At 44.5% G+C, this 14,009-nt stretch overlaps 1 protein-coding gene across 4 annotated transcripts in view; it reads left to right on the top strand.

Annotated features, from left to right (window-relative positions):
* The window catches only part of CCDC88A (coiled-coil domain containing 88A), a 168,405-nt gene that overhangs the window by 90,341 nt on the left and 64,055 nt on the right, over positions 1-14,009 (top strand). For all 4 annotated transcript variants that reach the window (XM_061625755.1, XM_061625754.1, XM_061625753.1 and 1 more), the window contains exons 15-16: positions 798-1,868; positions 3,477-3,604. In XM_061625755.1, coding sequence (XP_061481739.1) covers positions 798-1,868; positions 3,477-3,604 — 1,199 coding nt within the window. The remainder of the gene's footprint in view (positions 1-797; positions 1,869-3,476; positions 3,605-14,009) is intronic.

Raw genomic sequence — 14,009 nt, 5'->3', positions numbered from 1 at the left:
CACCCACCCTTCAAGCACTGACTGGCTGGAAAAATGTGGTTTTTGGAAGGAGAACAAAACGTTGACTCTGCTGTGCAGAAGGGGACAATCTGTGCAGAAAATTTAGTGCCAGATCTGCTTGGATTTCCACACTGTTTAGAGCCTAGCTGTATATGAAACAGACTTTCCCATAGTCCAAGGTGGCTTGAAGTCCTGGTGTTGACTAACTGTCCAACCCTAATTATCCAGCGATGGTCCTAGAATAGATACATAGACATTAATACTCATTTCACTTAGGTTCATTAATTTCAGTGGGTCTACTCTGAGTTGTATACAACCCTGTGTCTACTCAGAAGTATGTTCTATTGAATTCAGTGTGTCTTATTCCCAGGTAAGTAGGTTTAAAATTGCAGTCTTAAGTTCTTAACTAGACACTTCTTCCAGAGCAGAACTTTTTAATTTCTGCTTCAGTTCTTTGGGTAATGCAGACACTCTGAATCTTGAGCCCAAGAGGTCCAGCTGCCAACAGTTTAGCTTTTCATCCTGTATGGTCTTGTCAAAGGTAGCCCTACTTGCTGGTGTAATTGGCTAGACTCTTATAGGAGAGTTTCCCTAGGTTCTGAAGTCTCTGCCCTCCTACACACCTGAAATAGGCTGATATTTGGGTTTAATGGATGTGTGGTAAGGCAGTTCACAACATAACAGAGGCTTACTTTTACTGTTCATGCTGACTTAACTACTTTTGTACCTTTCAGTCTTAGAAGATTTTAATGTAAACTATTTTTATCCTAATTTAAACTTTCATTTCAATTAATTAGATTAAAATCCTGGAACAGGAGAATGAACATTTGAATCAAACAGTGGCTTCCCTCAGACAACGTTCACAAATCAGCGCTGAAGCAAGAGTAAAAGATATTGAAAAGGAAAATAAAATTCTTCATGAGTCTATTAAAGAGACAAGTAGCAAATTAAATAAGATAGAATTTGAAAAGAAGCAACTGAAGAAAGAGTTAGAACATTATAAAGAGAAGGGAGAAAGAGCAGATGAAATGGAGAAAGAAGTTCACCATCTTGAAAAAGAAAATGAATTATTACAGAAAAAGATTACCAATTTAAAGATTACATGTGAAAAAATAGATTCTTTGGAACAAGAGAACTCCAATCTAGATGTTGAAAACAGAAAGCTGAAAAAGACTTTAGATAGCCTTAAAAATCTCAGTTTTCAATTAGAGTCCTTAGAGAAAGAGAATACACAACTTGATGAAGAGAATTTAGAGCTCAGAAGAACAATTGAATCTTTGAAAGGTACAAATATCAAGATGGCTCAGTTGGAGCTGGAAAATAAAGAATTAGAAAGTGAAAAAGGACAGCTTCAGAAGAGCCTGGAGCTTATGAAAACATCTTTTAAGAAGACTGAACGCTTAGAAGTCAGTTATCAAGGTTTGGATACTGAAAACCAAAGGCTACAGAAGGCCTTAGAAAACACCAACAAAAAGATTCAGCATCTGGAAAGTGAACTACAGGATTTAGAGACAGAAAACCAAACCCTACAAAAAAATCTGGAAGAACTCAAAATCTCTAGTAAACGCTTAGAAAAATTAGAGAAAGAGAATAAGCTTTTAGAACAAGAGACCTCGCAGCTGGAAAAGGATAAGAAACAGCTGGAAAAAGAGAACAAGAGGCTTCGGCAACAAGCAGATATTAAGGACAGCACATTAGAAGAAAATAATGTAAAAATTGGTCATCTGGAAAAAGAGAACAAGTCACTCATTAAGGAAATTGGAATATGCAAAGAAGCTTTTATTCGTTTAAAAGAGATTGAAAAGGAGAATAAAGAGCTTGTAAAAAGAGCCACCATTGACAAGAAAACGCTTGTCACATTGCGAGAGGTAACATTCCCTACTAAAAAGATATACTATCATTCTGAAGGGCAGTGACCTTCAGATAATATAATTGTCAGTTCTCCTGTGCGTGCAATAATTTAGATAATTACAAATGTGTTTTTGTTTTATTTGCATGGTCTTCAAATGTTAGCACTCTTTATGAACTCAATTGATTCTGAGCTCCATATGTTAGAAATGCGACAGGATGTTCATGAAATGCTTGCCTTGTGTGCTTACTACGTCACTTGGAAGCAGATTTAAAATGTAACATGTAATGGACTGTTACAGTATCCAACAATTGCCCTCCCCATTGCCCCTTTTCTAATGTTTACTCATAAGTAAGTCCCCTGCAACATTAATTAGTAGCTTCCTCATTGCAGTAGTGATTACATGGGCCTTAATTAATCAGCTTCTACTCTCCATGATGGCACTGCTGGTTTCCTTATAATTTTTCCTGTTTATACTGAAATTAGAGCTATTTTGCTATGAAATAATGAAAGGAAACCAGTAATTCACAACACTCTCATCCACAGGCAACAGAAACTGACTAATTAAGGGATAATCATAATTAGTCCTACTACACTAAATTTGAAGAACTAATGAGGCAGAAACTGCAAGGCAGAAGTTTTTATTTGAAGGCACAGTAGTCCTTAAAAGCATTGATGGTACTTTGGCTGTCCACATTGGGCAGGCTAGTGCTGTAATTGTGTTTTCTTGCAAAAAAGAACAGAAATCAATACAGAATACAATCATTTGGCAGTCTGGATACTCTAAAAAGCGAGTGAATAAAGGATGGCAATTCCAGTAAAAAGAACTAGCATAAAAGTAATCTTTGTAACACTTGAAGGATATATTATTCAGGATCATACACACTTAAGCATTAGAGCTGTCTTGCTTGATTTATTAAGTTAATATAATATCAGTGGGTTGTATTCAGTGATGGAATTGTGTGAACAGAATGCACTTCTCATGCAGAGCAGGACACTCTATCCCTATTACTTAACCCCCTCCAAAAAAGCTGCTTCTGGGGTTTTGTGATCCTCTGGAACAGAATGAGATGTGGTGGTGGGGCTTCAGTAGGTATGTATGTGGTGGAATTGTCTTAAGATTAGGTGTTGCAACTTGCACAAGCGGAGGCCCTTTCTGTCAAGGCAAAGCCAGCATTGGATACAACTCCCTTAATAGCCAGTAAAAGTAAAGGAGATAAACCTATGAAATTCAGATTTGCTTTTATAATATAAATGCTGATTTAACCATGTTAATGAAGTAAGAGTGAACCAAATGGAGATTTTAAAAAACCCAGTTTTTTCAGAGAGCTGAAGTTGTGGTTTGAAAGAGGAATCACTACTTTATGGCATGTATCTGCATCTTATTTTCAAATCTGGTAAAGAGATTTGGCAGTTTTTATATCATTTCGAAAACCTGGGATGGGAGGCAACTGGGATAAAGTAAATTTGTGTGCAGCATTGAAAGGGAAGCCTTTATCAAAACAACTCTCAACTTGCTTTCTGGGTCTCCTGCTAGTCTCTTGTCTGGATCTCCTGCTAGTCTTTAGAAATGCAGCATTGCAATATTATATGTTCAATGCATTTTCAAAAATGCATTTATTTAAAGGATTTGGTGAATGAAAAACTGAAGACGCAGCAGATGAATAATGATTTAGAAAAGCTTACACATGAACTTGAGAAGATAGGTTTAAATAAAGAGCGCCTCTTGCATGATGAGCAGAGTTCAGATGACAGGTGAGTATACAAGCCTCTTTGGAATAGGTTGCAAGTAGTTCCTTACAGTATTTTTGCAACAGCTGTTTTTCACATGATATGTTGCTGAATGTACTTGAACAGGTGGTACAGCATGCTCTTCTTCCAGGCTCTGCTTCTAATTTTGTCATAGGAATTCTGTACCTCACTAAAGGAATGAACTTCCCCTTGTAGTGTTTGTACAATCATTTTGAAGAACATATTTCCTCCAGTTATTTAGCATATTCTTTTGTAATAGATTCCTGAGCCTATTAGCAGGGAGGGGAAAAGCCCTGTCATGCACCATATAAGGAAGCATGATCAGTCTCTGAAAAAACGTACTCCATCTGCCAGTATAAAGCTAATAGCATGCAAACATCTGTTTCCTTTACTTAGTGGTTTGTTTCATCCTGTTACTTGTGGAATTTGTGTTAACAAAAGCAGAATACTCCAGCTTCTGACCAGCCCTTCTGTCAGCATGCCACTCGGTTGAGAATAAAGGCTAGTGCTATAGTCTGTTATTAGCAGTGATTGACATAATGATGGGGGCAGATTCAGAACCTTCTATCTTGAGAGGGAGCTAGCATTATAATTTTATGTATCCAGCTTTACTTTCAGGATACTGTTGGGACAATGTGAGCTTCTCAAGGTGAATATCAGTACTTTCTCCTTTATATATTTTAATTTGTTTTTGTTTTTTCATCCTAGAGACTTAGTTTTCCATCATTGGCTCCTGACAACTGTTTAAGAATGCTAGTTATTTTCCATAGGAGGACTGCCATCAAGCGGGTTATAGCTCCACCTATCGTCCGAAGGCAAGAATGTTTTTGAAGTCAAGACTAGGGGTGTCAGGCCCCTCCCACTCTCCAGTTCATTCTTGCCTTCGTCCGTGCAAGTTGGATATATAGCGTCTAGATAAGTTTTTGTGTATTTGTGTGACGGTGTGGAGGTTTTGTGTGTGTATTCCACGTTATTTCCTTCCCTCTGTCTTTTACTTTAGAGTCTGTGGGACTGACTGTAATATGTTTGTCTTTGTACTTAAGGGGGATCCCCTTTTTGTCTATTTTTTTTCCTCAGTCCCTAGCTATTTACTGGGAGACCGTGGCTTTGGTTCTCCCTTCCTAAGGCAGCGGACGCAGCCTTGTTACGGGAGCTTGCAGCTGCAGCTCCCTGCCTAGCCGAACGGCGATTCTGGGAGACTGCGGCTGCGGTTCTCCCTTCCTCAGTCGGCGTACGCAGACTTAATCCAGGAGCTTGCGGCTGCAGCTCCCTGCCTAGCCGAACGGCGATTCTGGGAGACCGCGGCTGCGGTTCTCACTTCCTCAGCCGGTGCACGCAGACTTAATCCAGGAGCTTGCGGCTGCAGCTCTCTGCCTTGCGCCGCCGCTCTTTTTTTCAACTTGCCGCCTATTTTCGCAGCAGCTCCCTTGGTTTTTTCTCCAGAGCCTGCGGCTGCGGCTCTTTCTACTTTCAATGTCCCTTTCTGGTTGGGCTGCCCCGCCTCTCCCGGCTCGTTCTGCGGCATTTTAAATCTCACCGCGACTGCCTTCGGAGCCTGCGGCTGCGGCTCCTTATTCCCCTCGCTTGCTGACTGTCCTGCGGCTGTAGAGATCTGGCTCGCTCTCTAAGCCGTGATTGCGCATCTCAGCCCCGCGGCTCCAGAGCGTTTTTGAGGCCGTTTTTTGAGCTCGCTGGTGCTCCCCTGTGACCGCCATTGCTTCTTCATCGCCCCAAGCCTTTCTGATTGGCCAATTTTCTCGCTCTTTTCGCGGGCGCCATTTTGTTCCTCCCCCTTTTTCCCGCCCTTTCTATTTGGTCCTTTCCATAGTAAAGGATTCTGTTCTAGGCCTTTTCTGTCAGTTTCTGTTTGTATGCTGCAGAGCAGAACCTCTATAATCCTGCTATAAGTTTTTATTATTTATTTATTTATTCATTCGATTTCTTAGTCGCTCATCTGGCTGGCTACCCAGCCACTCTGAGCGACGTACAAAACATATAAAACATCAAAACCACCAAACACTAAGCAAGAAAGCTAAACAATAACATAAAAACTAATTCAGTTACAATAAGGCTTCTCATCTGTATAGTCCAAAATGTGCGCCTTCAGATGGAAACTCGTGATGTGAGTTTTCCCACCCTTGCACAAAGACCGGTGTGGGTGATAGTCCATATGCAAGACTGAAAAGCAACATCCCCTCTTGATCTCAGCATCCAACATCCAGTACATTCAGCGGGGGGGGGGGGGCGCGGCAAACAAACCCCTTAAAGTCACGACTAACAGGGAAGTTCTCTTCAGAAGCCAAAAACAAAGGCATTAAGATGTAAACACTGCCGATATTAAGGGCAAGCAGACAGAGGTCAGATGGTAAGATAGTGGCGGCTGCAGGGGCGCTCCCCCGCCCTCAGCATTCACTGAAAGATCATCGCAACAGCATGGTGCTCCCAGGGACAGGCTGCGGCATCAGACCCACCGAAAGGCCACAGCCCCAGCCCAGTTCCAGCCCGGCGCGGCGGCGGCGGCAGTAGCCCAGCGCAGACGAAAGCACCAAGCTGCATCCCGGTAAGGTACGAGGGAGACGGCATAAAGAGGGGGGAGGCTGCCCCGTATTTCCAATATGTTGTAGCCTCCGGCAAGGGGAATTTATATAGAAAATTACCCCATAAAAGCCATCAGTGGTGGAGCTCCCTCGTCCGTAGCTGTTGCACCTCCGCCATTAATAGGTTTCTTCAACACAAACTGCTGCCTGAAGCTGACTATTGAAGCTGTTTCGTGTATCCAGCCTAGTTGGAACTGTACATTCTGCCCCATCTGTGGCCGTGTGCAAAGCCTATTTGGAACTGTGCATTCTGCCCCATCCGTGGCCGTGTACCAAGGCTGTTGAAATTGTACATTCTGCGTATACTTAGGCTGTCTGGAACTGTACATTCTGCCCCATCCATGGCCGTGTACCAAGGTTGTCTGATCTGTACATTCTGCCCCATCCATGGCCGTGTACCAACACTGTTGAAATTGTACATTCTGCCCCATCTGTGGCCGTGTACTTAGCCATCTGAGCCGGTGCATTCTGCCCCATCCGTGGCCGTGTACTGAACCCCCTAGAAAATATATGATGCCGGAACAGCCAGCGATAACTCAGGCAACCAAGCCGAAACAATCTAAGGCGGCCAAGCATAAGCATACCAAAGCGGTTGCCAAAACTAAACATCTATCCAGCCACAGCACAACCAAGCGGCCACGCTACGTCTCTGTTCCAGTTTCCGAGGGGGCGGGCCAGGAACAGTTAACAAATCTATTTCACTCTCCGACTGCTTCCTCTGAGGAGGAGGACTTCGCTGGGTTTCCTGACCAACCAGCAGCCAGCCACCCTCCTCCCATATTACCACCTAGGGTTTATTCATCTTCACAGCCTGCTGAGCCGTCCATAACCCCTCTACAAGCGCAACCATCTACCTCACCGGGGCTGCAGCTGTCTCATGAGTTCATATCACAACTACAAGACATGCTGTTGTTCTTCACTCAAACACAGTCACCATCACAAGTCCCCACCATTCCTCAGCGCAGTGTGGACCACTGTGTATGCAATGAGGCAGATCCATCATGCTCTCCAAATCCTTTTGACATTGCCAGAGGCAGGTTTGTTGATGACGTTTCTTGTGGGGAGGAGTCACCATTTGCTGTGCAAGCCAAAGGAGACAAATGGAGTGATCAGTCGGAACATGAGGAGGATACATCTTATTGCCTGTTTGATGCCTTAGATTATCAGCCCCTTGCTCGCAGAGTATTGAACACCCTTAGTCTCCAATCTACACAACCTGCAGCTGCCACTCCCGCTATTAAAGGGGCCAGGGTCTTGAAATCCCCCACACCAGCAGAGCACTACCTTCCTGTGCCAGATCCTATTGCTAAGCTGGCCAAGGACGAATGGTCTCATCCATTACAAACACGCCGTTTTAACGCCCTTGCGGACAGACTTTACTCTTTGGCTCCGGACTTTACAAGCAGACTGGCCGTCCCTGGCATAGACGAGCCGATCTCCAGTCTAGTCTCTAGATCCCTTTTGCCGAGGGAAGGAGATTCACATTTAAAGGACGCCACTGAGCGGAGGCTGGACTTTGCCTTACGCAAGAATCATGAGGCCACCGCTTTCTCCATGCGAGCCTCTACATCAGCTTCCATCTTTTCTAAGGCAGCGATGATGTGGTTGGATGACCTCTTAGATGATCCTAATCCCGATCCTGTCTCTCTGAGGAGGTCACTGATGAAATTGCGCAAGACAGTGGCGTTTGTGGCTGATGCCACCTTGGACGCAAATCAGCTGGGAGCACGAGCTATGGCAGCTCAGGTAGTCGCTCAACGGACCCTCTGGCTTCATCACTGGCAAGCGGACTCTACAGCCAGAGTTAATTTATCAAGGGCACCTTATTCCGGCTCATTACTCTTCAGCGAGGAAGCCCTAAAGGCAGTGCTTATTGACCCCAAGGATGCTCGAAAGCCTGTCTTGGCCACTGTCAGGAACGTTGACTGCAGGCCTTTCAGACATTTCACCTCATACCGCACGACCCAGCCCTTTCGAGGAATGTGGCCTGGGGGACGAGGCCGTGATTTCCGAACCTATGATTTCCATCCCTCCAGGGGAGTCTGGAACAGACATTTCCCACGCAGAGGTCAGTACCAGAGGCACAGAGGTACCTCAACGTCCTCATATAAGGGAGGGTCTCGCCAGCAGAGACAGTACTGACGCGATACCGGTTGGGGGCAGACTGCTTCTGTTTGGAGACCATTGCCTGCGTCTGACTCAGGTCGCCTGGATCAGAGATATTTTTTGTTATGGCTATGCAGTAGAGTTTTCGGCAATCCCTCCGGACAGATTTCATCCCTCCCCTTGTCCCAGGGCACCAGCCAGGCACTGCATCATGCAGACAGCCATACATCACCTCTTGGACACAGCGGCGATAGAGCCAGTCCCCACTGCTGAGAGGTTGGAAGGGGTGTACTCCCTCCTATTTGCTGTGCCCAAACGAGATCTCTCATGGAGGGCGGTGTTGGACCTCAAGTTCATCAACCGTTTTGTAAAGTATTGCAGGTTCAAAATGGAATCCCTCCACTCCATTACAGAAAGCCTTCAAGAAGGAGACTTCCTGGCTTCTATCGACCTAAAGGAAGCGTATCTCCATGTACCTATTTGCATTTGGCCCCCAGCATTTTCAATATCGAGCGATGCTGTTCGGCCTCTCATCTGCCCCGAGAGTATTTACCAAGGCCTACGGCTGGCTAGTCAATTTCGACAAAAGCCATCTCCAACCAACCCAATGCCTACAAAATCTAGGGGCGATGTTGGACACCCTGCAGGCGACGGTGTTCCTGTCTCCAGACCGCATAACTGCTATCACAGACATCGCACGGTCTCTGATGCACCACGCAACCGCAGACGTCATGCTTCTAGCCAGGGCTCTCGGAATGTTGGTGTCCACCATCCATATTGTGCCATGGGCTCGAGCTCATACTCGCCAACTCAAGTGGGCTTTGTTGCCGTTTCAGCAGGACATTGCCAGGTCAAATCATCAAGCAATTCCCTTGAGCCCCGCACTGCGTCTTTCATTCCGCTGGTGGACGAGGGTCCAACATCTCACCCAGGGCACTCCGTTCAGAGGCCCCACAGGACTGTTATCACCACAGATGCCAGTCTCCTCGGCTGGGGAGCCCACTGCAACTCCCAGTTCGTTCAGGGGGTTTGGACCAGAGCAGAGCAGACTCAGAGCATCAATTGGCTGAAACTGAAGGCTGTCCACTTAGCTCTGCTCCATTTTCAGTCTCTGTTCCACTTGGACCATGTTCTCATTCGAACGGACAACACGTGTGCCAAATCTCATTTAAACAGACAAGGGGGGACCAGGTCCCGTCCTCTGCAGAACTTAGCTTCCCTCATATTTGACTGGGCAGAGCAACATCTGCAATCCTTAAAAGCAGAACATCTCAGAGGAATTTGGAATGTGACAGCAGACTGGCTCAGCAGACAACAGGTCTTTCCGGGAGAATGGAAACTTCATCCGACTGTTTTCCATCTTCTCCAATGTCGGTTCGGCGTCTTCTCAGTCGATCTATTTGCCTCCAGTCGCAATTTCCAGCTACCCAGGTACTTCGCTCAATACCTGGACACGATAGCTGAAGCGGTGGATGCCCTGTCACTACCGTGGCCGGATGGCCTATTGTACGCCTTCCCTCCAATACCACTTTTAGCCAGAACCTTGAGAAAGGCGCGACGCGAGAGGGCCAAACTGGTTCTGATAGCTCCTTATTGGCCCTGTCGACGGTGGTTCTCGGATCTCCTTGCCATGTCAGTGACAGACCCTTGGACGCTCCCGGTCAGGCCAGACCTCTTATCCCAGGGCCCAATATTGCATCAGGATCCCAATTGGCTCAAACTAACAGCGTGGCTTTTGAACGGGGACATTTAAGGTCTGCTGGCCTGTCTGACGCTGTTATTGACATTATCTTGGCCTCGAGATGACCATCCACCACCCGTATATATCAACATACTTGGGTGGCATTCTCCAGGTGGTGTCAGTCCCAGCACCTCGATCCTTCCCAGGCCACAATACAACAGGTGCTGCAATTCCTTCATAGGGCCTCAGACCCAACACATTACGTAGACATGCGTCCACTCTGTCGTCCATTCTCTCAGTGTCCTCCGCTGGTGCTCCTATTGCCTCGCACCCGTTCATCAAACGTTTTCTGAGAGGAACCGCGTTACGCTCACCGGCTGTATTCCACCGTTTTCCCTCATGGAGTTTGTCAAAGGTCCTACAGGCTTTACAATGCCCTCCGTTCGAGCCCCTTAGGACTGTGTCTTTACGTCTGTTGTCATTCAAGGTCCTGTTCCTGATCGCGATCACCTCTGTGAGACGAGTTTCGGAACTGGGCGCATTGTCTTCTGCCTGCCATTTCTGTGTCTTTCACAAGGACTCTGTTGTGCTGAGAACAGATCCTTCCTTCCGTCCCAAGGTCAATTCAGTTTTCCATTGCAATCAGGACATTGTTCTTCCTTCATTTTGTCCGAATCCTACCCGTCCTCTAGAGAAGGCTTGGCATTCATTGGATGTTCGGAGGGCTCTCAAGACCTACCTGTCTAGGACCCAGGATATACGACGAACTGAGTCTTTGTTTGTATCCTTTCATCTACGTTCTATGGGGCATAAAGTAGCTAATTCCACCTTATCCCGCTGGTTGCGTGCATGTATTACCTTAGCATATGAGTCCCTTAAGCTTCCAGTTCCAGCTAGTATAACAGCTCATTCCACTAGATCAGCGGCCACTATGGCTGCTTTTGCTACCAACGCTCCTGTTGCTGATATTTGCAGAGCTGCTGTTTGGTCTACCCCTCACTCGTTTATAAGGCATTACAAAATAGATCGCTATGCCTCTGCCGATGCCTCTTTTGGCAGATGAGTGTTGCAACAGGTTCTTGATGATTAGGATGTGGGTGGTCCCTCCCTGTTATGGGCTGCTTTGGTACATCCCGCTTGATGGCAGTCCTCCTATGGAAAATGGACCATTGGTCTCACCTGAAGGGTGATTTTCATAGGAGGACTGCCATCACGACCCTGCCAGTTGGAGGATACCTAAATATTTTTTGGGTTTTTTTCATATATTCCTGTTACGCTATTATATTAGATTTACTAGTGAAGTCAAGACTGCTATTAATGTTATATCGCTATGTTAGAGTCATATTATTATGATTATTGCTATTGTGTTATGTCTTTGCTGGTAGGCCTGTTGGCCTTTTATCCTGCATTTTTAGATATCTCTCTTTGGACTCGCTGCGAATGAACTGGAGAGTGGGAGGGGCCTGACGCCCCTAGTCTTGACTTCAAAAACATTCTTGCCTTCCGACGATAGGTGGAACTATAACCCACTTGATGGCAGACCTCCTATGAAAATCACCCTTCAGGTGAGACCAATGGTCCATTTGGTGCCCATGGAAGGGGTTCAGTTTTATTGTAGGGTGATGGCTTTAGGTATGGAAAGACCAAATTCAGTGGCAGTGAGGTTGGCTTAGGGAGCTGTGTGTGTGTGAGTGAGTGAGAGAGAGAAGATAGGGTGGATTAGAGAAGTGCTGAATGAGGAAGGGATATTTTTCTTAGGGTGAGGCTTGAGTGGAAGGATTAAAATAAGAAAGAATGGTTCTAGGTGTTTTTCAAAATGTAATACTGTGTAGAAAAAGTATGGAAATGGACTGCCTTCAAGTCGATCCTGACTTATGGCTACCCTATGAATAGGGTTTTCAAGGTAAGCGTTATTTAGAGGCGGTTTACCATTGCCTCCCTCTGAGGCTGGTCCTCCCCAGCTGGCTAGGGCCTGCTCAGCTTGCCACAGCTGCACGAGCCAGCCCCTTCCTTGTCCACAACTGCCAGCTGGGGGGCAACTGGTCTCCTTGGGACTATGCCGCTTGCCCACGGCTGCACAGGTGGCAGGGCACGTAACCCCTGAGCCACTCACTGTGTGGGGTGATCTTTAGCTGGCCCTTGACACCCAGGAGACACAAGCGGGGATTTGAACTCACAGCCTCTGGACTCCCAGCCAGGCTCTCCTCCCCACTGTATTATAGAAGGATGAAATAATAAATGGGCAAATAATCGGAATATGCATAAAGTGGGTTCTCCTTTTTATATGTAAACAATCTTAAACCTGTGGCATATGCATCAAAATGTGTGTATTCATTATTCTAGCTATGTATTCACCTCTAAAATTGGAAATTCAGTAATTAAGGCCACTTGGTGTCTTGTATTAGAGCCAGAAGGTAATTTTGTTCCATATAACGTGAATCTCTTCTAAAGAATTTAGCATGCATTTGTACACCTTTATATTTGTGTCTGTTATCTACTTTGGACCAAATGTGACATGTCCATGACCCCGAATTTTCAGTTTGTTCATTGTCTCCTGTAGAACTTTGCATTAGTTTATTTTAACAAAATAATTGCAAGGCTTCTTTTCTGTGACCTTGTAGCTAGAAGCTAGTAGAAAAAATTACTTGGATAATTCCCTTTTTTCTAGTCTGTGCACTTTCACATATTCTGATAGATTTTTGTTGAAAAAATTTTTTATTGAAAAAATTTCATATAACAATTGACTCAAGACAAATCCCCCCATCATACCCAAAACTAAAACTCCACATACAATTCCTAATGATTACAATAAGAGACCAAAAACAAGTATAAGCACTAAGTCAATCCATTAACTAGAATCTCTGTGGAATTATATCTAACCAAAAAGATTTATGTGACAGTGGTGGCAATATCGTTGTCTTTCTGTACCACATTTACGATAAAAGGATTCCAGACATCTTCAAAAGGCTCTTTTATCTTTGCTCCTCTTAATGACCGATTCCTCTCAGTTAACTTTTCTGCTAATGCTTAAGCCTATGGTTTTCCCCACCAACCTGCCATGGTAAAAGGAGACAAGTATTTCCAATAATTTGCTACCTCCACCTGAGCAGCTGCTAAAAAAAACAAAATGAGGTTTTATTATGGGTAAGGTTTAGAAGCTCATCTGGAAATATAGAGATTAAGGCAGGTCCTGGGTCCATCGGAAAGAGTTCGTTATTTTTTAGTTATTTAATTTATTTATTTATATACCACCCTTCTTCCCAGTAGGAGTCCAGGGGGCAAACAAAAACACTGAAAACACTCTAAAATACCATAAAAACAGATTTTTAAAAAAATACTAAAACAAAGCATCTTTTAAAACATCTTTTTTTTAAAAAAGCTTTAAAAACATCTTAAAAAGCAATCCCAACATAGATGCAGACTGGAATAAGGTCTTTACTTAAAAGGCTTGTTGAAAGAGGAAGATCTTCAGTAGATGGTATATAAAGGGTAAAATGATATTTCAGGTATCCTGGTCCAAAGCTTTATAGGGCTTTGTACACCAAAACCAGAACCAGAATGAGTTGAAATATAATTGAGAAGATCTGAAACACCCATTGCCAAAAGAGTTGGACCACAGGACACAACCACCACATATGAAAGAAACTCCCAAGCAATTCTGATAGATTTATTATTATTATTATTTCATATTTATATCCTGCCATTCTGCAATAAGTATCCAGAGCACTTTACAAAAAAGAAGAAAGAACAGATAGGTTAATAAGTAAATTCATGAACATGACCACAGGCTGTTTTGTAAACTAAAAATAACACTAACACATTCTTCTAATAAGGATGTCATATCCAAATCTCAGTTCATCATCAAATGTTAGAGTGGTGTATGTCTGCTAGAAATGCTGTACTGACAGGTGACTTCAGTTACCTTCGCATGGACTGGGTACATGTGTGTTCCAGTCATGACAAAGAGTTGTGTGCTTTAAATGACTGCCCTAGAACAGTTGGTCATGAAACAAGTCAGAAAGGT

The sequence above is a fragment of the Rhineura floridana genome, chromosome 4 (genome assembly GCF_030035675.1).
Source record: "Rhineura floridana isolate rRhiFlo1 chromosome 4, rRhiFlo1.hap2, whole genome shotgun sequence".
Lineage (NCBI taxonomy): Eukaryota > Metazoa > Chordata > Lepidosauria > Squamata > Rhineuridae > Rhineura > Rhineura floridana.
This window is presented reverse-complemented; position numbering and strand designations above follow the sequence as displayed.